Here is a 27,076-nt window from a genome sequence, read left to right as displayed (position 1 = left end):
ATACCACGCAGAGCCTCTTGACAAAGGCCAGTGGTGAGCGGGTCGCCGTAAGAAAAGCAAACTCCCACTTGTTGATGACATGGTATATACCAGGCTCTTTGCAGATGTTTTCATATATTTTCTTATGTTGTCTCCACAACCACCACAGAGGGTATGTACAAAGGAGGAAACCAAAGCTTAGAGTTAGCCACTTGTCCACATGGCTTATAAGTGGCAGAGCCAGGATTTAAACCCCCATCAAAGGGATTCCACTACACTTATCCTGTCACTCAAAAGGCTCCATGATGAGGGCACGTGGGTGACTTAGTCAATTGAGCGTTCCAACTTCAGCTCAGGTCATGATCTCATGGTTCTTGGGTTCGAGCCCCATATTGGGCTCTGTGCTGACAGCTCAGAGCCTGGAGCCTGCTTTGAATTCTATGTCTCCCTCTCTCTTTGCCCCTTTCCTGCTCACACTCTGTCTCTCCCTCTCTCTCAAAAAATAAACATTAAAAAAAATTTTTTTTTTAAAAAGCTCCATGATGTGCATTGAGAGGCCAACATGCGTAACTGCATATAATTGTCAGAGAAAACAACTGAGGCTGATGCCTGGGTATGACCCATTTTGAACTAAAATGTGCATTAAATAAAAAGAATGACCTATCCCCTAATATCCACAATGTTACTCAGAGACAAGAGCTTGCTTTGTAATTTTCTGAATCATCATAGCATGTGATGCTAATACAAAACATAGAAATATTCACCTAAGCAAAAGCCGTGTGACTATCTTGGTGACCAGGGCATGGGATAAAAAGAAGTATGATGTCAGAAATCATTGTCTGAAAAAGTATTCTCCTTTCTTTCCTTCTTTGTGCCAAATTACTGTTGGAAAGGCAGTGAACTTCATGCAGGTATCAAAGAATGTTACCATCTAGAGAGTTGTAGATGATATTTCATTTTCAGGTCTCGGAGTCAGGTGATTTGGGCACTGGAATCCATTCTCCCGGGAATCAGCCAGCCATGCACAAACCATTCACAACTTGGGGGCTCAGTATTTTTCCTTGTAAAATGGGATGACTTTACCCACCCCGCCTTTCTCTTAGGCTTTTTGCAGGGAATAAGTGAAAGCATTGATCATTGTACCAATATAAGATCTTGCATTGTGTTAGCAAATTAACAGGCTAAAACTGAGAGATCCATTGCCAGGTTTATTTATCTGTCACAAATGAGTGCACCAAACAAGTCTGTTACTCAGGGAGTTCTGATCAATAGCAATCCGTCACCTCTCTGTTCTAAAAAGGACTTAGCTTCTTAGTAGAACGTATAAAAATTAATTAGATATTGCAGCAGATGTCATCTTAACAGAATTGTTCCCTTCTAAAATGCAACTCCCACTGATGATTTTCTAAATAGCTTTAAGGGTCTTTTCAGAGCTCACTGAAGATCCATGTGCTTGGATAATGAGTATTTCTTCTCTCAGGTTCTGCCTGGCCATCTGGATGGGAGTAGATTTGGGTCGGGTTTAGGAGATGTAATGAGTGAGTGGGTTGCAGGCTCTGAGACATGTATTGGCTTCACCCATTTTTACGGATGAACGTTTTAATTTTGGGATACCATATATGTCATCCTTAATATTTATTCTCCTAGGCCCTGAATGTCAACAGTGTGACTGTGCCACAGAACTCCTCCCTGGAAGAACCGGATTTTTATAAAACTAAAATCAAGCTCTGCATACTTCTTCATGCTTTCAGAATTCGTGCAGTGACCATCAATAGAATGATGAGCTATCTGAATTCTTCCTAAAAAGCTGAAGTCTCTCCCAACCTTAAAGCCACTTTTACAGAAATGTGAACCAAAAAAAAAACCAAAAAACATATATATATATATATATGTGTGTGTGTGTGTATATATATATATATATATATATATATATATATATATATATTTCACAGGATGTGGGTTAAGAACCAGGGAGTGGGTGGCTTGACCTGGTCCTTCTTAAGCTAGTACAATAATTCTCATGCTTGTTTACATTAGTTGCCACCCAAAATTTGAAAGATATGACTGTTATGTCCACATGATGCCTTTGACCAAGTCTATTTCACATTTACTAGGGAGGGATAAGTTGTTTTTAAGTTTTCATGAGCAAATTGCTAAAGAGGGAAAATGTCCTTCCTTGAACATGTTTTTCTTTTCCCTTTAATAGAAAAGCAAGAATTTATAAGCTATTTCTGTACCTAAGTGTTTGTAGACACAAACACCCAAGCATAATTTATTTTAAAATACTTATTTATATAATTTTGTGTTCATGAAAGCATGTGGGCTAACTTATATTTATTTATGTTATATTTATTAAAATATTTATTATCCAATGGATTTGAGAAATACCTTATTTTCTAAAAATAAAATGATTGAATAAAGTAATTCTCATATTTTTCTAATGTAATTGGAATATTTTAAGTGTTAAAATACATGTTGTGGGAAAACTGAAAACTCCAATGAAATGTGAACAAAATTCCCTTAGAAAGAATGCCACAATATTCTTACCCATGTCCTAGTTTCTCTAATCTCTTATTTTATTTTATTTTTCCTAAGTTTATTTATTTCGAGAGAGAGAGAGGGACAGAGAATCCCAAGCAGGCTCTGCACTAACAGCGGGTCTCGATCCCATGAACTGTGAGATCATGACCTGAGCCAAAACCAAGAGTCAGCCACTTAACTGACTAAGCCACCCAGGCACCTCTTCCCCCAATTTCTTAAAGGGAGACTTATTAGACTAGATATGCTCTAATACTAAGGCCATCGAATGAGTTACGGTTTTTGAGAGTATATTTTGTTCAGCATCTACATCTGAAAGTAAAATACATAAAAATGTTTTTTCCCTGTTAACCATAACATGCTGTGCATTAGACAAATACATAATAATATCCTCCAACTGGGAAAAACATCATTAAGAGTCCTTCTAGTTAAATTATTCTAATTTTTGTGACACTTTGGGCCCTCAGGGGAAGCTGTTTCTAAATTACAATGAGAAAAACTCTCCATTTGCTTTAAATTATATAGAACTTCTGCCTGAACCACATGGATAATTGCCTCTCTTTGGCTTAAGAGATGTGCTCTTAATGATCCAAATATTAAATTCCATCTTTTTAATTCTCTAAACCATGTGAATTTTAAAAGATTCACCTGGCAGAATACCATGTAATTTTAGTACTCCGATAATCGTCTTCCTCCTTAATATAAAAAGGCCATAGGAAAGGGAAGATTTGGTGTGCCCCGCCCCCTTCCTCACGTGACTCCTGTTCACATCCTAGCTGGTATCCCTGTGGACCAAGAGGGGATGTGTATTGGCCACCCCAGGTCCTCATTTGTGTGGCAAACTGACTCATTTGTTCAGACTCTCACCCCCCTTGATACACAAATAGAAACCATCAGAAACTAGATCCCGATACATCTCCTCTTTTCTTTGGGGATTCCTCCACAAATTTGAATGACCTTCAAGGGATTCACAAACAGGAATTTCTTGCCTTTAAGTGTTGGGTTTGGGGTTTCAGCAGCTTTGATTACGGTTAGAAGAGCTCGAGGGCTTGATGGGGCTGGAGCCATAGACTTGCTGCCATCCCTTACTTGGAATGGCGACTTGTCTGTTGTCTGGCCGGTTGTCTGTGCCCAGAAACAAGGAGAGGCAAGCAGATCGTCCATCTGTGGACAGGATGAGTACAGAGGAATACAGGTGTTACTTTGGTTCTTTTTTAAAATTTTATTTATTTTAGAGAGAGAGTGTGAATGGAGGAGAGGGGCAGAGGTAGAGGGGAAGAAAGAAAAAAAAAATCTTAAGCCGTCTCCTAATGGAGCCCAACTCGGGGCTGTATCCCACGACTGTGGGATCATGACCTGAGCTGAAATCAAAAGTCAGACGCTCAACCAACTGAGCCCTACTTTGGTTCTAGAAATTACCATGACATATGCTTCAAAAACATGACTGGCCCTTGGGGCACCTGGGTAGCTTGGTCAGTTGAGCATCCGACTTTGGCTCAGGTCATGATCTCACATTTTGTGATTCGAGCCCCGTGTTGGGCTCTGTGCTGACAGCTTGTAGCCTGGAGCCTGCTTCGAACTCTGTGTCTGCCTCCCTCTCTCTGTTCCTCCCCCACTTGTGCTCTTTCTCTCTCAAAAATAAATAAACATTAAAAAAACAAAACAAGACTGACCCAAGAAACCCCTTCACAACTAATTCCTTTCTTTATTACATGGTTAGTTTTCCTCTTTTCTTTTAAGCCTGGGCCTACAATTTACAAGTTGTATAACATGACCAAGTTGTTTTAACCTCTCCTGTTTCCTCTTCTATGAAGTGAAGGTGATGGTACGACCTACCTCAGAGGATCAAAGTGAAGGTTAAATGGAACAGCTCATGCAAAGCACTGGCACTGCACCTGACCATAAATATGAGCCATTTTTGAAAATTATTAGTCTTTGGGCTTGGTGACGGGGCCAAATCAGTTAAACTCTCTTTTGCTACTGTTTTCTTATCTGTGAAAGTCAGAAAACCGTAGCCCCTATTTTAGTGCTGTTGTGAGGATTAAATGGCACAGGACAGTGCTGGCGTCTAGTCAATGCTCACTGTCAATTTTTTCGAAGTGTGAAGGTTGTTTAAAGATTTCAGCGATGCCCTGTCCCCGCGCAGCATTATCACAGGCGTGTGCCAGGTGTCTGGGGCAAGTCCCTGCCTTCACACAACAAAGGATGGGGAGCAAAGTAACTTAATAAGACTGAGGTTCCTCTCTCAAAAATAAATAAACATTAAAAAAAATTTTAAAAAGGGGCGACTGGGTGGCTCAGTCGGTTAAGCATCCAACTTCAGCTCAGGTCATGATCTCACAGTTCATGGGTTCGAGCCCCGTGTCGGGCTCTGTGCTGACAGCTCAGAGCCTGGAGCCTGCTTCAGATTCTGTGTCTCCCTCTCTCTGTGCCCCTCCCTCCCCTCAAAAATAAACATTAAAAAAAAAAAGAAAAAAAGAAAAAGACCGAGGTTCCCCCACTAAAAATATTTCCCAGTCCTAGTCTGTTAGAGATTCATTTGATTAACAAATTATTTTTAAAAGAAAATAAACAGTGAAAGTATTTCTCACACCTGAGAATGACTTAATCAGAGAATGAACACTTAAAACAGCTGACAGCTGTCCCACTGAGGGCCCAGAGCTTTAGGGAAAGGGAACAGTTCTGGGGAGCAGTCTGGCCAGACGTCCAAGGGTTGTCTTGGACAGCTCAAGTGATGCAAAAGGACCTTAGATACCCTAATGAGGAAAGAAAACATAGGAACAGAAAGGGAAGAAAGAACAGCTTTGTCTGGGGCCCAGCACTGACAGAAACGGTGAGTCCTCTGCCATAACACCCTGAACAAACCATTCAGGTGCTGTCCTTGTTTGAAGACTAAACATACGGTTCTAGCTAGCATAATGTGGCTTCCTAGTTTAAGACAAAATACGTTACAATATCGCCACAGACTGAATGTTTGTGTCCCCTTAAAAATCCTATGTTGAAGCCCTGCTCCCCAATGCAATGATATTTAGAGATGAGGCATTAGGAGGTGAATTAGGTCAGGAGCATGGAGCCCTGATGATGGGATTAGTGCCTTTGTAAGAAGAGACTGGAAGAGGAGCGCCTGGGTGGCTCAGTTGGTTAAGCATCTGACTCTTGCTTTTGGCAGAGGTAATAATGGTCTCGTAGTTAGTGGGATCAAGCCTCGTGTGAGGCTCTGTGCTGACAGCAGGGAGCTTTCTTGTGAGTCTCTCCCTCTCCCCATCCCTTTCCCCACTTGCATGCACATGTGCTCTCTCTCTCTCTCAGAATCAATCAATAAAAAAAATAATAAATTTTAAAGAAAAAAAAGAGACTGGGAGAGACCCTCTGACCCCCACATGAGGACACAGTGACGGGTGGCTGTGTACAAAGCAGGATGAGAGCCCTCGCCAGATACCAAATCTGCCGGCATCCTGATCTCAAACTTCCCAGCCTCCAGAACTGTAAGAAATGAATGTCTGCTGTTGAAGCCACCCAGTCTGTGGTATTTTGGTGTAACAGTCTGAGCTGACCGAGAAATCTATTTTAAATAAAAAAAAAACAAAAACCAACCACATTTTCAAAAATTGATTTGTATCCATTTTTTTGGTTGAAATGTATTTGGTGAGAACAAGTCAAAAACTCTAGTTGTATTTATGTTATCTTTCAATATGGTATTAAAAATACAAATGTGGAGAAGCATATGGTTGGTTCAGTCAGTAGAGCATGCAACTCTTGATCTCAGGGTCATAAGTTCAAGCCCCATTTTGGGCACAGAGCTTACTTAAATATATGAATGTGAATTAGGACATCAGTATAACATCAGAGCCAATATATTCATGTAATCTTTTTAAGAAGCAATATTAATGCTTTCTGGGTGCTAACTAAATGCCAGGTGTGTTTCTAAGTGTTTACCACAAAATGTATAAAATTCCCCCAATAATCCTACAAGGAGAAACTACTATCTGCCCCCCCAACCCTTTTTTTTTAAGTTTATTTATTTATTTTGAGAGAGGGACAGCAAGCAGGGAAGGGGCAGAGAGAGAGAGAGAGAGAGAGGAAAAGAGAGAGAATCCCTAGCAGGCTTCGTGCTGCCCGCACAGACCCCAACTCAAGGCTCGAACTCACAAACCATGAGATCATGACCCAAGCTGAAGTCAGACACTTAACTGAGACACCCAGGCATCCCTACCTTCCCCTTTTTATCTTTTTTATTTTTATTTTTTAAATTTTTTTAATGTTTATTTATTTTTGAGACAGAGAGAGACAAAGCATGAACAGGGGAGGGTCAGAGAGAGAGGGAGACACAGAATCTGAAACAAGCTCCAGGCTGTGAGCTGTCAGCACAGAGCCCGACGCGGGGCTCGAACTCACGGACTGCGATATCATGACCTGAGCCGAAGTCGGACACTTAACCGACTGGGCCATCCAGGCGCCCCCTACCTTCCCCTTTTTATAGACGAGGAAACTAAGGTAAGAAACCATATAATCCCGCATGATGAGTAAGTGGCAGGCGTTGTGATTTAACTCCAGGAGGCCTGGTTCCAGCCTGTGCAACCGTTGTACCCTTTGCCTTTGGTTATATTAAGGGCCCAGTGAGTCAAGGGACATTGTTGTCATAACCATACAAACATCACCAGGGTTATTTATGTATCTTCGCTTCCCCTCACTATACCATGCGAACCTCAAGTATGAAAAATGTCATGTTACTCATGTCTATGTGTTCTCAGGCCCAGGCACTTAAAAGTGGTAGAAAGCGAGAGAATGGCCAATCTTCATGGGTTCCCATATGTTTCTCATTTCTTTTTCTAATCTAGGAATAAAGAGAAAGTCTTCTGTCTTTAAAAATCATAGCATTCCCAATTACCAAAAAAAATTTTTTCTCTTTTAATTATAAAATGCATATGTTTGCTTGGTTCAAAACAATCGTACGTGCTTAGACTGGGGAAAAATCCAAAATTCATAAGCCTGTTGATTTATGCAATTCACGTATCTATGGTTTGGCATGATGTGGTCACTATCCATTAGAAGCCATATGCCAACACTTCACACTGGTGAACCAAAGAGTGGTCTACTTCCCCTTGCACGTGACTTCCACACAAACCCCTCAATGGTAGTTTCAAGAGGCCCAGGCAATCATCTCATCGGCTGGTTCTCACACTGCCCCTGACAGGAGTGAGCCACAGGTCCAGCCAGGCTCCTCAACACCCCCTCCAAATCCCTTGGTAAACCCCTCCTGGAGAAACTCCACTTCTGAATGCTTTATTGATGCAGGTTACAGATAAGATCTCACAAATGACCTCTATAGATCAGGGAAAGTTAAAAACTCACCAAACTAGTCCAAGTCCTGCCTGCAGTTAAGTTTTTATTAAGTAACAAAACCATCTCTTAGACTTTCCAACTTGCTTGAACATAAACCGTCCTATAAATGCACAGAGCATACCCTAATCTAAAAATGAACGCAAGCTAGAGGTTCCAGCAGACAGCAAGAATGGACGGCCACAGGATAAAGATGTCTGACTAACTCCAGGCTGTCTTGTCTAACCAGGAATCTACATCACGACCTGAACAGACTGGATCTAAATCCTCCAGCAGGCTTCAGGGCAGAGCTGGAGGTCCCCAGGACCTGAGGAAAAACCTCAGAACCCCATGCTCAGAAATAAACCCCAGGGCCCCTGTGTAAATATCAGCAGCTTACAGAGCCCTTATCGTAAACACTCAAACCTCGGGATGTGGGCTGGAAAAGACACAATCTCGGCAGTAAATCCCTGGTCACCCAGTTGGGATCACACCCTCCAGCAAGCAGTACGCTGCTTTACCCCAAGAAGGACCTCCAGTAACAGGTAAAGGGCTGGGCCAACGGCCTCACTGAGGACATCTTATCAGCAAATATGATGTCCTCTTCAGGAAATGGAGTGAAAATGTGTTTCCACATGACAATGCAGGGGAGGAAAATTTGCCCCTAAAGCAATTCAATAACATTAAAAAATAAGCCTCAAATGTGCAGGAAAACCCCTTTAGAGAGATGCACACGTGAAGAACTAAGAGGAACCCACCTAGTTTTAAATAAAAATGCACCTTCCAATAACAAGATACGGAGGGATGTAGTCATACACTCAGTCATTCCTGGAGTGAGGACAGTTAAGGGAACAAGGGGATGGGTAGGTTCTTCCAAATTTCCGCCAACTCCTGGGTGAACCAGCCTGCCCTGCTTTACACTCAGCCCCCGTCCATGACGTGGAGAGCTGGGAACAAAACCAACTAATGCCCAAATGGCCAAGGTAACAGAAATCAAGAAATAAGATGCTTTGAAAAATAAATGATAAGTAAATAACAATACAAAGGACACATATTAGTACTGTACAAATGCAGATTTATTTTTCTTCCTTTCATTCATACTATGAAAAATTGTTAGGAAACCGGCTTACATACAAAGCACCTCTGGAATTATGTGTTTCTTCGGAAAACTTATAAAAAATAATGAACATTTAAAAATTCAAGTCCTTTAAGTATTTTACATTCCTGAATGTTAAAACTCCATGTGTTTCCTAGTGTATAGTACAATTTAAAAAAAAACTCATAAAGTGACACTGACTTGAATTCCACAGGATCCCTGACAATTAAAAATATGTTCATCCCTATAAAGTGAATTTGTTCTTCACAGGCAAAACAATAGTTAAAGTGTATTTCTCTGATTAATTCATTGAGATTTATTTTATTCTCCAGCTAATTCCTACAGAAGACCAATGGTAATTTATAGTTAGTTCAAATAAGTTAACAAAACATATCCGAAATGTTAATCGCCACATGCATGATTCTAGGAGAGTGACAATATCTATACATACCCAAAAAACCATTTCACCAATTAACAAGAGCCAATGTGGCCCATTATTCCCTGGGGCAAGTCTTCTTCAAGAAGACATGACATTTTTCCCTTGGTCCTGCTCTGGCTATTTCTGAGTAGCATCTCTCCCCCCACCAGAAAGTAAACGATTCCAGGCTGAGAGTCAAGAAATGTAGTGCTTGGCCTTGTGATTTTGGAAGGTTAATGAAATTTGAAGGGACTCTCTGACCATCCATCCAGTTGAACTTCCCTACTGAGATGAGATCACCTCTGAGCGTGCACCTCAACACGGGATGGGGACTGGATTATATTCCTTTCTCATCACTCAAGGACAAGGTAACATGATTGGTTTAACGGTTTAACAGACCACTAGCCAGACAGGTTGGTAATGTGATCTATGGAAATCATCCCACATAAAAAGATACATTGTACCCAGGGGCATGTATGCCTGAGTGGGGGCTAAAAGAACAGGAAGGTATCTCTCATTATTAATGTCAGTATGAGAAAAGCTCAACTACATTGGTGCAAGTTTAAGCACACTACCACTGAGTTGCTAAAAAGGTTTCAAATACTTGATATGAATTTCATAGTTCACAGACTCCAAAAGGAAAATTACCACATTTCTCACCTGACTGAGTCCTTTTAAGCACCTTTGTTAAGGACAGATGTTGGGTGGGGAAGCAGGGCAGGATGGTGTGAGTAGGAGGTGCAAAATTTTTTTTTAAATCTAGAGGTTTTTTAAGTTTTCCAAATATTTTACATTTTCTCTACCCCTGAATAATGCGAGCTGCAGAATGGCCCCCAGTGAAAGGAGCTGCCTCCACAGACTGTGAAGTTCAAGATCTCATCAAGTCCATACCCAATTACCAGTTGAAGTTGGTCTTTACAGGTAAAAGTTCCTGAGGCTTCCTTTTTCAGTCCATCTTCCAAACTTCACCTTTCCTGTAAGAAACCTAACAAAAGAGAGAATACAAACAAATTCAGGGATTCACTGTTAGGGGAAGACAGAGGCATGCTTTTAGAGAAAAATCACCCACCCATTTCAAAAAGGAACTTCTCCAAGTGGCTGGGTTTTCCTGAGCTGAAGATAAGCCACTGTAATTTAAAGACTAGTTGCAAGATGCTAAAACATCCTGATAAAAATACAAAATTCCACCAATTTCTGGCCACAAACGGCACAAAATATTGGTAAATTTTGCTTTTTTTGCTTGTTTTTTTTTTAACTCACAGAAGAATTTTGTTTTCCTATTTCATGAGGGAATTGGACTAATAAGCTAGCTTTCATGATTTTTTTCAAGGCTAAAAAAAAAAATTTCACAAACCCCTTTATGGTTCTAACATACCAACAAGTCAAGTGTCTAGTGAGATCAGGAGCAGACACAAACAGAAAACAAAATAACCCATTCTATAGAGTTTGTGAGAGACATTTTTTTCAAGGTTGTTTTGATGGAAGAGGCTGTGATTATTTGGTTATCACAGCACAGAGGCCATTGTTGTCAATAGGCAGAAGCGTCTATATGCAAATAAGCAGATTTCCACATGTGAGCCTTAGTAATTTACAAAATTTCAACATTTCCAGGAATATGAATGAAAAATTTGGCACTAAAACTAGATATTCTATTTACTTGAGGCTTCTGCACCCAAAATCTACAGGGGAGATATGCCCACAAGATCTCAAAAGCATTCTGAGTGATCACAGAGTGATTTTACTTTTCATACAAACTTGTGGGGCATATACAAATTTTTACATTCTTTTTGGAATAAAAAGTCCAACTAGAATTCCAAATAAAAACCTCTCTCTGACTTACCGAGGCTTTTGAGAAGTAACACTACATTTGTTAACTATGGTAAGAATGTATAATAAAGTTTAGAGTTGGTTTCACTGATGTGCTAGATCAAACCATACACACAAAAAAAGACGACCTTACACACAAAGGAAGGAACCTGCAGTTTTCTGGATTGAGACTAGAAACTTGAGCCCTCCTCTGGGCTCCACTTTTGCCACTTGAGGTTCACTGGTGCCACCCAGTGGCCTCCCCCGGCACTGCTTCAGTGCCACGGGAGGCCTAGAAAGCTGAATGTCCCAAGTACCATAATGACATTTTTAACTACCCCTTAGAGAGCCTTACTACCTGCCTGGAGCTTTCCACGCATTATCTTTTTTCATTCTTACAATAAACTTAGGACACAGGGGTTTTTGCATCCATCTGCCAAAGCGGAACAGAGAGGCTTAAAGTTAGGTTGAGCATTTGCTCCGTCACAAAGCCAGCCAGCACTTGAGATGGGATCTCAACCGTTCCTCTGATCCCACACACAAACCATTCACCTTTACTTAGATTGTGGCAGCCCGCGTGCTTACCCTACATTAACATAATTCTCTGAATCCAAGCTCACAAATAAGCAAGCAACACATTCTATCATAGAAACTGGCTCTTTGAAAGACAGAGCTTGATTCGAAGTAAAACGACTAAGAGAATTTCTTGCTCACCTTTCAGCACATCTTGGACTTCAACGGAGATGCTTTTCAAGCAGTTGTATAAATTCTGGGCTGTGGCATTACTCTGCTCCTTTTCTTGCCACTTCTTCAGCACCCTAAAGTTATAGATCGTAACATCTTCTTTCTTCTCCTGGATATCTTCAATATCGCTCCTCTCCAACTCCAAGTTGGCAATGGCCATTTTCATCCACTCCTTCCCCAACTTCGCAGCAAGGATAATCAGCTGTGTGTCTGTTAGCAGGTTTCTGGTCTTCGCTCCGTCTAAAAGCAGACAAGGAAGTCTGCAGTTGCTCTCAACACATCATTTATAGCAATTTATAATGAAAATGCATTCTCCTTATATCTTTGATTTGTAACTTCAAAATATATTTAAGTGTCAAAACTCTCTCCTTTCCAAACTATTATATGGACTAAAGGGAACTATTTCATACAATAACATTAAACCAGGGTACAACGTTCACAATGTTAATTCAGTAATTCAGGGAATGAAGCTGTTTTACAAAGCAGCACAGATTGGGTTGGAATAAAAAGATCGGACACCAAAAATAATTTATATGGCTCAAAAAGAAAAATACATAGTTTTGCCCTCGCCCAGCTCGTGCCTTTACCTGAATGTTAGTGCCACATATAAACGCTATCTTAGTGGTCACTAAAGACACAGCAAGACATCTGAATCCCAATTTCTATTACGCCATCTCCTGGCATTACGGAAAAAAGCACAACTTACAGAAAAGTCATGAGATGGTCTGTAATGTCTATTAATCTCTATGAAACAGAATCATAATCTTGGAGGGACATGTGTTTGCCAACGTAAACTACTGGCCCCATGAAAAATATTAGCCCTATCACTAATCTAGATTTGCTACTTTTATGTTTTGTAGTTAGTTGCACAATAGTGTTGCAAAGCTCACTGGTTGCCTAGATTCCGTCAAGGATCATAAAGGCATTACGAAATACTGGAGGCAAAATTAGAAGGGAGTGACAGGCAGAATACTTTCTGCCCCTTCTTCAGGATCACAGAACTCTACAGCCAACAATTTACTAATATGAATCTAATCTCTGTACTAACCCTTCCCCACTTCACAGATCCCTTCCAGATTGAAGAAAAGGTCTAAACAATGGCCCGCGCTCTCTAGTGGTTTCTTGAGATGCGGTACCCTGCTCCCAGCTCTCAACAGCGGCAGCAACGAAAGCTGCACAGGCAGCCTATGAAAACTGCCAGTTGTCAGGACCATCATAAAACTTATTGCTTCCAATCCCGAACCTAAATTCTAACAAGACCACAAGGTGATTCTATTAAGACTGAGTACTGGCTATATTTAAAAAGCATCACACTGATACGCTGAGTCTAAAACTACCAGGACAGTGACTCAGTATCTCAAAGAATGTTGTGAAAATACCTTAACAGAAGTAAATCTTTATTAACTTTTTTTTTTTTTATTTAAAAAAAATTTTTAATGTTTATTTATTTTTGAGACAGAGACAGACAGCATGAACGGGGGAGGGTCAGAGAGAGAAGAAGAATCTGAAACAGGCTCCAGGTTCTGAGCTGTCAGCAAAGAGCCTGACGCGGGGCTCAAACTCAGGGACCCCGAGATCATGACCTGAGCCGAAGTCGGACGCTTAACTGAATGAGCCACCCAGGTGCCCCTTTATTAACTTATTTAGATACCACAGTGTCAATTCCAAAAAGGTTGGAAATCCTTAATCTTTCTAGGTGGCATTTAATAATTTTATTTCTATTTCTAGCTGCTTGCTATCGGAGCTCATTTTATTTTATTTTATTTTATTTTTTAATTTTTTTTTTTAATTTTTTTTTTCAACGTTTATTTATTTTTGGGACAGAGAGAGACAGAGCATGAACGGGGGAGGAGCAGAGAGAGAGGGAGACACAGAATCGGAAACAGGCTCCAGGCTCTGAGCCATCAGCCCAGAGCCCGACGCGGGGCTCGAACTCATGGACCGCGAGATCATGACCTGGCTGAAGTCAGACGCTTAACCGACCGCGCCACCCAGGCGCCCCCGGAGCTCATTTTAAATAGCCAAAAGTAACTGCATGTAACAAGAGAAACTTTTCCTATATATCAATTTAATATAAAAGTGTGGCCCCGTTATAAGATGAATACGGTCTGAGGATCTAATGTACCGCATGGTGACTAGAGTTAATAATACTATGTTGTATACTTGGAATTTGCTGACAGTAGATCTTACGTACCATCACCACCAAAAAAAAAAAAAAAAAAAAGGGGGGGGGGATGGATGTGTCACTTGACTTTATTGGTAAATATTTTACAATGTGTAAGTAGATCAAGTCATCACATTATATAAACAATTTTATTTGTCAATTATATCTCAATAAAACTAGAAAAAATTATATTCCAGTTATGTTTTAAAAGTAATTCTAGAACCTCATTTATTTTGCTGTTTACTTAGCAAAAACAATATGCGTTTCTGTAGTGATATACAGTAAAGGCATCCACATGTCGTCCTCACAGTCTCCTGCTCTAGAAAGTAGAGAGAATCTTACATCACTTTATAGAGGGCTTATCTGCTTTCAGAGATTCATATCTTACCACAATAGTAAAAGAAAAGGTATTCTGAAGAAACAGCTAATTTAGGGAGTTATATGAGGCCCTTGAAGCCTTGAGACCTTGAGTCTCATATAATTTGAGTCTGTTTTTAAACTTAGGTTTGTAAATTCTGCCTGGGCTTGAATTTTGAGCTACATACTCCATCTTCTGGTGCCTTGGAGTACTGTTGTTAAACATTTTCAGTATCTACTGTATTTTCACAATGATCAAACCTTGGTCTATGCCATTTATTTGGAAGAAATTGAGACTCGCCTCCAATAATTGAGCTGGAGGCTCTTTTCCCCAGATGTAGCTAGTGACCATGACACCAATGAAGGCATACACGGACATTCACAATTTTATTCATTCAATCAGCATCCATGATCTTCTACATAGAAGGCTCCATGGTCACTGCTACAGAAAATGTAAAGATGGACAGTTCACGGCCCCTATCCTTATAGACTGCAAGGGAGCTCCCCCTGGTGCCCCCTTCTATTTAGAGTGAGTGAAGGGGTGGAGTGGGGACTCAAGCTGGAAACAGCGTGGGGCAGACCCAGGAGGACCCTTATCCGGGCCCGAGGAGGAGTTGGGACACAGAGGGAAGATATCTGGGAGGGCAGGCTCAACTAACGTGGCTCCAGAAGACTGGCCCAACAGCACGGGCTTGGATAAATATTAACGGGGGGAAGCAGGGAAAATAATTTACAGCCACTGATGACATTTTTACAAACCTGAAGTATCAACCTGCTTCATTCTTTTGTCATAGACTTCCTCATCAGATAAGCTGCTATTCATTTTTCGCCTCCTGTTACCTTAAAAAAAAAAAAAATCAACAAATTTGCTTTCCTTATATTATTTTCTACCCACCCTTAATCTGGATTTTTAAAAAAATCATCATCCAGGTACGAACAAATCGAGAATGAATTCAAAGTTTGTTCAGATGATTAAGAGAATTACAGAACACTTAGATCTTTTTTTAAAAAAATTTTTTATAGTTTATTTTTGAGAGAGAGAAAGCAGGGGAGGGGCAGAGAGAGAGGTAGAGAAAGAGAGAATCCCAAGCAGGCTCCAAACCGTCAGTGAAGAACCCGATGTGGGGCTCGAACTCACGAACCAAACCGTGAGATCATGACCAGAGCCAAGATTAAGAGTCGGACACTTAACTGACTGAGCCCCCAGCCCCAGCAGATAATGAAGCCACATTTGCACAGCAAAATAAAAATTCTAGTAGGTAGAAGGAATAAAGGAATAGATTAAAACTCGTTTAATGTCCAGTTAACTAGTACTTACCACTTGTGCTGCTTTTCGAAATGTTCTGATTCTGATCATGCTGAACCCAGTCACCTGTTAAAGTATAATACGCATCAGCTGGAAATAGTACAAAATTTGACTTAAGTCAATTTTTTGAGATAAATAACGAGTACTCTTTTCAACAGGTCCTACAGGGCAAATGTTTCCTACCCTCCAGTCATCCACTGCAACTGTCCCGATTTTTGCTAAACCCATATGCCAGGTGAAATGTTACTTACTCAGTATTTCTTTACATCTCTAACCGCACTGGTATCACTTGTGGTATGGATAATGAAGACATAAAGATAAATATTTCTTATTTTAAATGTATTTATATGTACTCCACCGAAAACAATCTCATATATTATCATTCTGCACTTTGGGAACACCATACATGGGGAGGTCCTTCTGAACATATCATTGTGACTTTATGCCACCTTCCCTGTTTGAAATGCAATCCCTGCTCCATGAAGAGTCTATGCCTCATGCAGGCCTTCTTTGGGTCCCTTTAGTGAAGATGCCTTAAGAGTGACGAGCAATCTCAATTAACCATTAGTTTAGCCATTCCTCCCCCCCAAATACAGTGGAGACCAGAAACATCTTACAACAAGAGTATCTTATAAGGTTTTTTAAAAAATGTTTATTTTTGACAGAGAGAGAGAGAGAGCACGAGTAGGGGAGGGGCAGAGAGAGAGACACACACACAGACTGTGAAGCAGGCTCCAGGCTCTGAGCTGTCAGAGCAGAGCCTGATGCAGGGCTTGAACCCACAAACCGTGAGATCATGACCTAAGCCAAGGTCAGATGCTCAACCAAGTCACCCAGACACCCCATAATGCAGAGCACTATTAAATATGTTTTTAAAAACCAACATGAGAGGTCTTATAAAGTGGTCTTTAATTTTTTTTTTTTTTTCCAACATTTATCTACCTTTGGGACAGAGAGAGACAGAGCATGAATGGGGGAGGGGCAGAGAGAGAGGGAAACACAGAATCGGAAACAGGCTCCAGGCTCTGAGCCATCAGCTCAGAGCCCGACGCGGGGCTCGAACTCACGGACGCGAGATAGTGACCTGGCCGAAGTCGGACGCTTAACCGACTGCGCCACCCAGGCGCCCCTAAAGTGGTCTTTAAAACTACCAAGAAATCTATTCTTAGTCCAGAGAATATGGTATTCAGATTGCTACATGTTAAATACCTCTCTTACAGTGGCATTAGCGATGACTAAAAAGTAACATTTTTCAGGTTCATTTATCTGAACAAATAATGAATACCAAGAAAAACAACACAATCCCCCCTGCCCACAGTCCCAACTAAGACTATTTACAGGTAAATAGTTTTTGCTCAGATAAAAGGGCCTGTTTCAACTACTAACTTAAGAGTATAATATTGAGGAGGGAGTTAAGATGGCAAACAAGTAGGGGGACCGGGATTTTCCTCATCCCTCAAACACAGCTGTACGGAGGTCAGATCACTTGGAACACCCAGGAAATCAGTCTGCAGAGTAACAGAAGGATCTCCACAGCAGAGGGAGACAGTTTGGCAGGATCAAGGGCTACCTCAACAAACAAATCAAAGCACATGTGTTTGAAGGTTCAAACACTCCACCACCTCAAGCAAGGAGGAGCTCTGCAGAGGACTGACCAGCGAGATAGAGCAGCCAAATACGCAATAACAGAGTGTGCTCAACCCACTCTACAAACACTTCCTGAAGTGCCAGGACGTGGGCAGTGTTTGACCCCTCTTTAATATAGTAGTACTCACAAGTGCAGGACACATAACAAGCTTTAAAACACGCAAAAGACAGAAGCTTAGCCAAAATGACAAAATGGAGGAATTCTCTCCAAAAGAAAGGTCAAGAAGAAATCACAGAGGATTGCTCAAAACAGATATAAACAATATGCCTGAACAAGAATTTAGAATAACAGTCATAAGACTAATAGCTTGGCTTAAAAAAAGCATAGAGGACACCAGGGAAACTCTTGCTGCAGAGATCAAAGACTAACTAGTTAGGATGAATTTAAAAATGCTGTACCTGAGATGCAAAATAAACTAGATACAGTGACAGTGAGGACGGAAGAAGCAGAGGAGAGAATATGTGAAATAAAAGATAAAATCATGGAAAATAATGAAGCTGAAAAAAAGAGGGAGAGGAAATTACTAGATCACGAAGGGAGAATTAGAGAACTAAGTGATTCCATAAAACAAAACAATATCCGGACCACAGGAGTCCCAGAAGAAGAAGAGTGAGAGAAAGGGGCAAAAGGTTTATTTGAACAAATTAAAGCTGAGAATTTCCCTAATCTGGGGAAGGAAACAAGCATCTACGTCCAAGAGGCAGAGCGAACTCCCTTCAACGTCAACAAAAACAGGTCAACACCATGACATATCATAGTGAAACTGGAAAAATACAAAGACAGAGAATTCTGAAAGCAGCTAGGGACAAAAAAGGGTAGACATATAACAGTAGTAGCAGACCTGTCCACTGAAACTTGGCAGGCCAGAAGGGAGTGACAGGAAATATTCAATGTGCTGAATAGGAAAAATATGCAGGCAAGAATCCTTTATCCAGTAAGGCTGTCATTCAGAATAGAAGGGGAGATAAAGACTTTCCCAGACAAACAAAAACTAAAGGAGCTCATGACCGCTAAACCAGCCCTGCAAGAGATCCTAAGGACTCTGTGAGTGGGAAGCAGCAGAGATTACAAAGGACCAGAGAACATCACAACAAACATGAAATCCATGGATAACACAATGGCGCTAAATTCGTATCTTTCAATAATCACTCTGAATGTAAATGGACTAAATGCCCCAATCAAAAGGCAAATGGTATCATAATGGATAAAAATAAAATAAAAAAAAAAAAAAAAAAAACCACCAAGATCCATCTATATGTTGCCTAAAAGAGATACCTGCAGATTGAAAGTGAGGGGATGGAGAACAATCTATCATGCTAATGGACATCAAAAGAAAGCTGGAGTATCCATACTTATATTAGACAAACTAGATTTTAAAACAAAGATTGTAACAAGAAATAAAGGGCACTATATCATAACTAAGGGGTCTATCCATCAAGAAGAACTAACAGTTGTAAATATTTATGTCCCCAATGTGAAAGCACCCAAACATATAAATCAATTAATCACAAACATAAACAAACTCATTGATAACAACACCATGATCGTAGGAGACTTCAACACTCCACTTATAGCAAAGGACAGATCATCTAAACAGAAAATCAACAAGCAAACAACAGCTCTGAATGACACACTGGATGAGAGGGACTTAACACAGATATTCAGAACATTTCATCCGAAAGCAGCAGAATACACATTCTTCTTGAGTGTACATGGAACATTCTCCAAAACAGATCACATACTGGGTCACAAAAGAGCCCTCAACAGGTACAAAAAGGTTGATTTCACACCATGCATATTTTCAGATCACAATGCTACGAAACTTAAAATCAACCACAAGAAAAAATTTGGAAAGCCCCCAAATACATGGAGGTTAAAGAACATCCTACTAAAGAATGAATGGTTAACCAGGAAATTAAAGAAGAAATTTAAAAAATACATGGAAGCAAGTAAAAATGAAAACATGACAGTCCAAGCCCTTTGGGATGACTCAAAGGCAGTCCTAAGAAGAAAATACATTTCAACTCAGGCCTATTTCAAGAAGCAAGAAAGGTCCCAAATACACAACCTAGCCTTACACCTAAAGAAGCTAGAAAAGAAGCACCAAATAAAGTCCAAAGCTAACAGAAGGGAAATAATAAAGATTAGAACAGAAATAAACAATAAAGAATCTAAAAATAAAACCCAGAACAGATCAATGAAACTAAGAGCTGGATTTCTGAAAGAATAAACAAAATTGATAAACTCCCAGCCAGACTCCTCACAAAGAAAAGAGGACCTAAACAGATAAAATCATGAATGAAAGAGATCACAACTAACACCACAGAAATACAATTGTAAGAGAATAATACGAAAAATTATATGCCAACAAACTGGACAATCTGGAAGAAATGGACAAATTCCTAGACATTCACTCACTACCAAAATTCAAACGGGAATAAATAGAAACTTTGAACAGACCCATAACCAGCAAAGAAATTGAATCAGGAGGTGCCTGGGTGGTTTAGTTGGTTAAGCGTCTGACTTTGGCTCAGGTCATGATCTCACAGTTGGTGGGTTCGAGCCCCACGTTGGGCTCTGTGCTGACAGCTCAGAGCCTGGAGCCTGCTTCAGATTCTGTGTCTCCCACCCTCTCTGCCCCTCCCCTGCTCATGCTCTCTCTCTCTCAAAAATAAATAAACATTAAAAAAAATTTAAAAGAAGAAAAAAAAGAAATTGAAACAGTTATCAGAAATCTCCCAACAAATAAGAGTCCTAGGCCATATGGCTTCCAGGTGAATTCTATCAGACATTTAAAGCAGAGTTAATACATCCTCTTTTCAAACTGCTCCAAAAAGTCAAATGGAAGGAAAGCTTCCAAAGTCATCCTATGAACCCAGCATTACCTTGATTCCAAAACAGACAAAGACCCCACTGAAAAGGAGAATTACAGATCAATATGCCTGATGAAGCTGGATGCAAAAACTCTCAACAAGGGGCGCCTGGGTAGCTCAGTTGGTTAAGCATCTGACTCTTGATTTCGGCTTAGGTCATGATCTCAAGATTCGTGAATCTGAGCCCCTCATCAGGCTCTGCACTGACATGTGGAGGCTGCTTGGGATTCTCTCTCTCCCCCTCCCTCTCTGTTCCTCCTCAAATTGTGCTCTCTCTCCCTCTCTCAAAACAAATAAATAAAAACTTAATAAAACAAATTCTCAACAAGATACTAGCAAATTGAATTCAACAGTACATTAAAAGAATTATTCATGGGGCACCTGGGTGGCTCAGTTGGTTGAGTGGCTGATTTCAGCTCAGGTCATGATCTCACAATCTGTAAGTTCACGGCCTACATGGGGCTTGCTGCTGTCAGTAGAGTCTACTTAGATCCTCTGTCCCTCTCTCTCTGTGCCCCTCCCCTGCTCATTCTCTCTCTCTCTCTCTCTCAAAAATAAAAACATTAAAAAAATTAATTGAAAAGAATTATTCATCGTGATCAAGTGAGATTCATTCCTGGGCTGCAGGGCTGGTTCAATATACAAAAATCAATCGATGTGATACAAGACATTAATAGAAGAAAGGATAAGAACCATATGATCCTGTCAATATATGGAGAAAAAGCATTTGACAAAATACAGCAAATCGTTTCTTGATAAAAACCCTCAAGAGTATCAGGATAGAAGGAATATACCTTAACATCATAAGAGCCATATATGAAAGGCCCACAGCTAATATCATCTTCAATGGGGAAAAACTGAGAACTTGCCCCCTAAGATCAGGAATGCTAGAGGGATGTCCACTCTCACCACTGTTGCTCAACATAGTGTTGGAAGTCCTCAGCAATCAGACAACACAAAGAAATAAAAGGCATCCAAACTGTCAAAGAAAAAGTCAAAACTTTCACTCTTCACAGATGATTTGATACTCTACATGGAAAACATGAAGACTCCACCAAAAAACTGCTAGAGCTGATACATGAATTCGGCAAAGTGCCAGGATATAAAATCAATGTACAGAAATCAGTTATTTCTATACACCAATAATGCAGCAACAGAAAGAGATATCAAGGAATCAATGCCATTTACAATTGCACCAAAAATGATAAGTTATCTAGGAATAAACCTAACCAAAGAGATAAAAGATCTGTATGCTGAAAACTATAGAAAGCTTATAAAAGAAATTGAAGGAGACGCAAAGAAATGGAAAAACATTCCATGCTCATGGATTGGAAGAACAAATGTTAAAATGTCGATACTATCCAAAGCAATCTACACATTCAATGCAATCCCTATCAAAATAACACCAGCATTCTTCACAGAGATAGAACAAACAATCCTAAAATTTTATGGAAACACAAAAGACCCCAAATAGCCAAATCAATGTTGAAAAAAGAAAACCAAAGCTGGAAGCATCATAATCCGAACTTTAACCTGTATTACAAAGCTGTAATCATCAAGACAGTGTGGCACTGGCACAAAAACAGACATGTAGAACAATGGAATAGAATAGAGAGCCCAGGAACGGACCCACAAATATACGGGCAACTAATCTTTGACAAAGCAGGAAAGACTATCCAATGGAATAAAGACAATCTCTTTAGCAAATGGTGCTGGGAGAACTGGACAATAATATGCAGAAAAATGAAACTGGACCACTTTCTTACAACATACACAAAAATAAATTCAAAATGGATGAAACACCTAAATGTAAGACAAGAATGAATCAAAATCCCACAGGAGAAAACAGGCAGCAGCCTCTCTGACCTCAGCCACAGCAACTTCTTACTTGATATGTCTCTGGAGACAAGGGAGATAAAAACAAAAATGAACTATTGGAGGGGGGCAGGGTGCCTGGGTAGCTCAGTCAGTTAAGCGTCTGACTCTTGGTTTTGGCTCAGGTCATGATCTCACAGTTTCATGAGTTCAAGCCCCACATCACGCTCTGTACTGGCAATGTATAGCCTGCTTGGGATTCTCTCTCTCCCTCCCTGCTCCCCCCCCCCCACTCAATGCTGTCTCTGTCTCTCTCGAAATAAATAAACTTAAAAAAAATGAACTATTGGGACCCCATTAAGATAAAAAGCTTTACACAGCAAAGGAAACACTCAACAAAACTAAAAGACAACGGAAAGAATGGGAGAAGATATTTGCAAATGACATATCAGATAAACAGTTATTATCTAAAATCTATAAATAACTTACCAAACTCAACACCCAAAAAAGAAATAATCCAGTGAAGAAATGGGAAAAGACATGAACAGACATTTTTCCAAAGACAACATCCAGATGGCTAACATACACATGAAAAATGCTCAACATCACTCATCATCAGGGAAATATAAATCAAACCACAATGAGATACCACCTCACATCTGTCAGAATGGCTAAAATTAACAACTCAGGAAACAACAGATGTTGCTGAGGATGCAGAGAAAGGGGAACCCTTTTGCACTGTTGAATGCAAATTGGTGTGGCCACTCTGGAAAACAATATGGAGGTTCCTCAAAAAATTAAAAATAGATCCTAAGTAAGTACAAAAAGATGGAGATCATACCGTGCATATTTTCAGACCACAACACTATGAAACTCGAAATCAACCACAAGAAAAAATTTGGAAAGGTAACAAATACTTGGAGACTAAAGAACATCCTACTAAAGAATGAATAGGCTAACCAAGCAGTTCAAGAGGAAACTAAAAAGTATATGGAAGTCAATGAAAATGATAACACCACAACCCAAAACTTCTGACATGCAGCAAAGGCAGTCATAAGAGGAGAGTATATAGCAATCCAGGTCTTCCTAAAGAAGGAAGAAAGATCTCAGATACACCACCTAACCTTATGCCTTAAGGAGCTGGAAAAAGAACAGCAAATAAAACCCAAAACCAGCAGAAGACAGGAAATAATAAAGATTAGAGCAGAAATCAATGCTATCAAAACCAAAAAAAAAAAAAACAGTAGAACAGATCAATGAAACCAGAAGCTGGCTCTTTGAAAGAATGAACAAAATTGATAAACCACTAGCCAGTTTGATCAAGAAGAAAAAGGAAAAGACCCAAATAAATAAAATCAAGAATGAAAGAGGAGAGATCACAACCAACACAACAGAAATAAAAATAATAAGAAATTATTATGAGCAATTATATGCCAATAAAATGGGTAATCAGGAAGAAATGGACAACTTCCTAGAAACATATACACTACCAAAACTGAAACAGGAAGAAATAGAAAATTTGAACAGACCCATAACCAGTAAGGAAATCGAATTAGTAATAAAAAATCTGCCAAAAAACAAGAGTCCAGGACCAGATGGCTTTCCAGGGGAATTCTACCAAACATTTAAGGAAGAGTTCACACCTATTCTCTCGAAACTGTTCCAAAAAATAGAAATGGAAGGAAAACTTCCAAACTCTTTGTATGAAGCCAGCATTACCTTGTCCAAAACCAGACAGAGACTCCACTAAAAAGGAGAACTATAGACCAATTTCCCTGATGAACATGGATGCAAAAATCCTCAACAAGATATTAGCCAACCAGATCCAACAATATATTAAAAAAACTATTCACCACAACCAAGCGGGATTTATACCTGGGATGCAGGGCTGGTTCAATGTCCACAAAACAATTAACGTGATTCATCACATTAATAAAAGAAAGGACAAGAACCATATGATCCTCTCAACAGATGCAGAGAAAGCATTTGACAAAATACAGCATCTTTTCTTGAAAAAAACCCTCAAGAAAGTAGGGATAGAAGGATCACACCTCGAGATCATAAAAGCCATATTGAACGACCCAATGCTAATATCATCCTCAATGGGGAAAAACTGAGAGCTTTCCCCCTAAGGTCTGGAAAAAGACAGGGAAGTCCACTCTCGCCACTGTTATTCAACATAGTACTGGAAGTCTTAGCCTCTGCAATCACACAACACAAAGAAATAAAATACATCCAAATTGGCCAGGAGGAGGTCAAACTTTCACTCTTCGCAGATGACATGATACTCTGTATGGAAAACCCAAAAGATTCACCAAAAAACTTCTAGAATGGATTCATGAATTCAGCAAAGTTGCAGGATATAAAATCAATGCACAGAAATTGGTTGCATTCCTATACACCAACAATGAAGCAACAGAAAGAGAAATCAAGGAATCAATCCTATTTACAGTTGCACAAAAAACCATAAAATACCTAGGAATAAACCTAACCAAAGAGGTAAAAAATCTATACACTGAAAACTATAGAAAGCTTATGAAAGAAATTGAAGAAGACACAAAAAGATAGAAAAAGATTCCATGCTCCTGGATAGGAAGAACAAATATTGTTAAAATGTCGATACTACCCAAAGCAATCTACATATCCAATGCAATCCCTATCAAAGTAATACCAGCATTCTTCACAGAGCTAAAAAAAATAATCCTAAAATTTGTATGGAACCAGGAAAGACCCCAATAGCCAAAACAATCTTGAAAAAGAAAACCAAAGCAGGAGGCATCACAATCCTGGACTTCAAGCTATACTACAAAGCTGTAATGATCAAGACAGTATGGTACTGGCACAAAAACAGACACTCAGATCAATGGAACAGAATAGAGAACCCAGAAATGGACCCACAAACATATGGCCAACTAATCTTTGACAAAGCAGGAAAGAATATCCAATGGAATAAAGACAGTCTCTTCAGCAAGTGGGGCTGGGAAAACTGGACAGCAACATGCAGAAAAATGAACCTGGACCACTTTCTTACACCAGACACAAAAATAAACTCAAAATCGATGAAAGACTTAAATGTAAGACAGGAAGCCATCAAAATCCTGAGGAGAAAGCAGGTAAAAACCTCTTTGATCTTGGCCACAGCAACTTCTTACTCAACACGTCTCCAGAGGCAAGGGAAACAAAAGCAAAAATGAACTACTGGGACCTCATCAAAATAAAAAGCTTCTGCACAGCTAAGGAAACAATAAGCAAAACTAAAAGGCAACCTACAGAATGGGAGAAGATATTTCCAAATGATCTATCAGATAAAGGGTTAGTATCCAAAATCTATAAAGAAATTATCAAACTCAACACCCAAAAAACAAATAATCCAGTGAAGAAATGGGCAAAAGACATGAATAGACACTTCTCCAAGGAAGACATCCAGATTTTCAACCGACACATGAAAAAATGCTACACGTCACTCATCATCAGGGAAATACAAATCAAAGCCACAATGAGATACCACCTTACACCTGTCGGAACGGCTAACATAACAACTCAGGCAACAATAGATGTTGGCGAGGATGCGGAGAAAGAGGATCTCTTTTGCATTGTTGGTGGGAATCAAGCTGCTGTAGCCACTCTGGAAAACAGTATGGAGGTTTCTCAAAAAACTAAAAATAGAACTACCCTACGACCCAGCAATTGCACTACTAGGTATTTATCCACGGGATACAGGTGTGCTGTTTCAAAGGGACACATGCACCCCCATGTTTATAGCAGCACTATCAACAATAGCCAAAGTATGGAAAGAGCCCAAATGCCCATCGATGGATGAATGGATAAAGAAGATGTGGTATATATATACAATGGAGTATTACTCGCCAATCAAAAAGAATGAAATCTTGCCATTTGCACCTACGTGGATGGAAATGGAGGGTGTTATACTAAGTGAAATTAGTCAGTCAGAGAAAGACAAAAATCATGACTTCACTCATATGACTTCACTCATATGAGGACTTTAAGAGACAAAACAGATGAACCTAAGGGAAGGGAAACAAAAATAATATAAAAATAGGGAGGGGGACAAAACAGAAGAGACTCATAAATCTGGAGAACAAACTGAGGGTTGCTGGAGGGTTGTGGGAGGGGGGATGGGCTAAATGGGTAAGGGGCATTAAGGAATCTACTCCTGAAATCATTGTTGCACTATATGCTAACTAATTTGGATGTAAATTTAAAAAAATAAAATTTTAAAAAAAAAGCAAAAAAAAAAATTAAAAATAGAACTACCCTACAACCCAGCAATTGCACTACTAGGAATTGATCCAAAGGATACAAAAATGCTCATTTGAACGGGGCACATGCACCCCAATGTTTATAGCAGCACTATCAATAATAGCCAAATTATGAAAGAACCTAAATGTCCATCAACTGATAAACGAATTAAGAAGATGTGGTGTTTATATACAATGGAATACTACTTGGCAACGAAAAAGAATGAAATCTTGCAATTTGCAATGACATGGATGGAACTAGAAGGTATTATGCTAAGTGAAATAAGTCAGAGTAAGACAGATATCATATGATTTCATATGTGGAATTTAAGAAACACAACAGATGAACATAGGGGAAGGGAAGGAAAAATAAGATAAAAACAGAGAAGGAGGCAAACCATAGAGACTCTTAAGTACAGAGAACAAACTGAGGGTTGCTGGAGGGGGGAGTGGGTGGAAGGAGGGGTTAAATGGGTGACAGGCATTAAGGAGGGCACTTTTCAGGATAAGCACTGGGTGTCACTATGTAAGAGATGAATCACTGAATTCTATTCCTAAAGCTAAGACTACACTGTATGGTAACTAACTTGAATATAAATAAAAAAAGAAACAAACAAACAAAGAGTATAATATTGAGAGTAAGAATCAATCCCATCTACCAAAAAGGTTCATGCTTAAACTAGGACTGAGAATTCCAAAATGCTTAAATCAGGTTTCATTTCTGGAGTATAAAACATGACAAGAAATACAGACT

The 27,076-nt window shown here is 39.7% G+C and overlaps 2 protein-coding genes across 6 annotated transcripts in view; one reads left to right on the top strand and one right to left on the bottom strand.

Annotated features, from left to right (window-relative positions):
- Nucleotides 1–16,212, top strand: part of IL12A (interleukin 12A) — a 34,738-nt gene extending 18,526 nt beyond the window's left edge. The window contains exon 8 of one of the 3 annotated variants that reach the window (XM_045503128.1): nucleotides 15,886–16,212. In XM_045503128.1, the coding sequence (XP_045359084.1) occupies nucleotides 15,886–15,966 (81 nt within the window). In that variant the 3' untranslated portion in view covers nucleotides 15,967–16,212. Of the gene's footprint in view, nucleotides 1–1,626; nucleotides 2,331–15,885 lie in introns of those variants that run through there. The other 2 variants (XM_045503127.1, XM_045503126.1) reach the window with 2 other exon arrangements.
- Nucleotides 8,895–27,076, bottom strand: part of LOC123611310 — a 44,680-nt gene continuing 26,498 nt past the window's right edge. For 2 of the 3 annotated variants that reach the window (XM_045503107.1, XM_045503109.1), the window contains exons 14-17: nucleotides 15,740–15,817; nucleotides 15,181–15,261; nucleotides 11,871–12,140; nucleotides 8,895–10,335 (exon numbers count right to left, since the gene is read on the bottom strand). In XM_045503107.1, the coding sequence (XP_045359063.1) occupies nucleotides 10,316–10,335; nucleotides 11,871–12,140; nucleotides 15,181–15,261; nucleotides 15,740–15,817 (449 nt within the window). In that variant the 3' untranslated portion in view covers nucleotides 8,895–10,315. The remainder of the gene's footprint in view (nucleotides 10,336–11,870; nucleotides 12,141–15,180; nucleotides 15,262–15,739; nucleotides 15,818–27,076) is intronic. The other variant, XM_045503108.1, reaches the window with a different exon arrangement.

Source organism: Leopardus geoffroyi, chromosome C2, assembly GCF_018350155.1.
Source record: "Leopardus geoffroyi isolate Oge1 chromosome C2, O.geoffroyi_Oge1_pat1.0, whole genome shotgun sequence".
Classification (NCBI taxonomy): domain Eukaryota; kingdom Metazoa; phylum Chordata; class Mammalia; order Carnivora; family Felidae; genus Leopardus; species Leopardus geoffroyi.
This window is presented reverse-complemented; position numbering and strand designations above follow the sequence as displayed.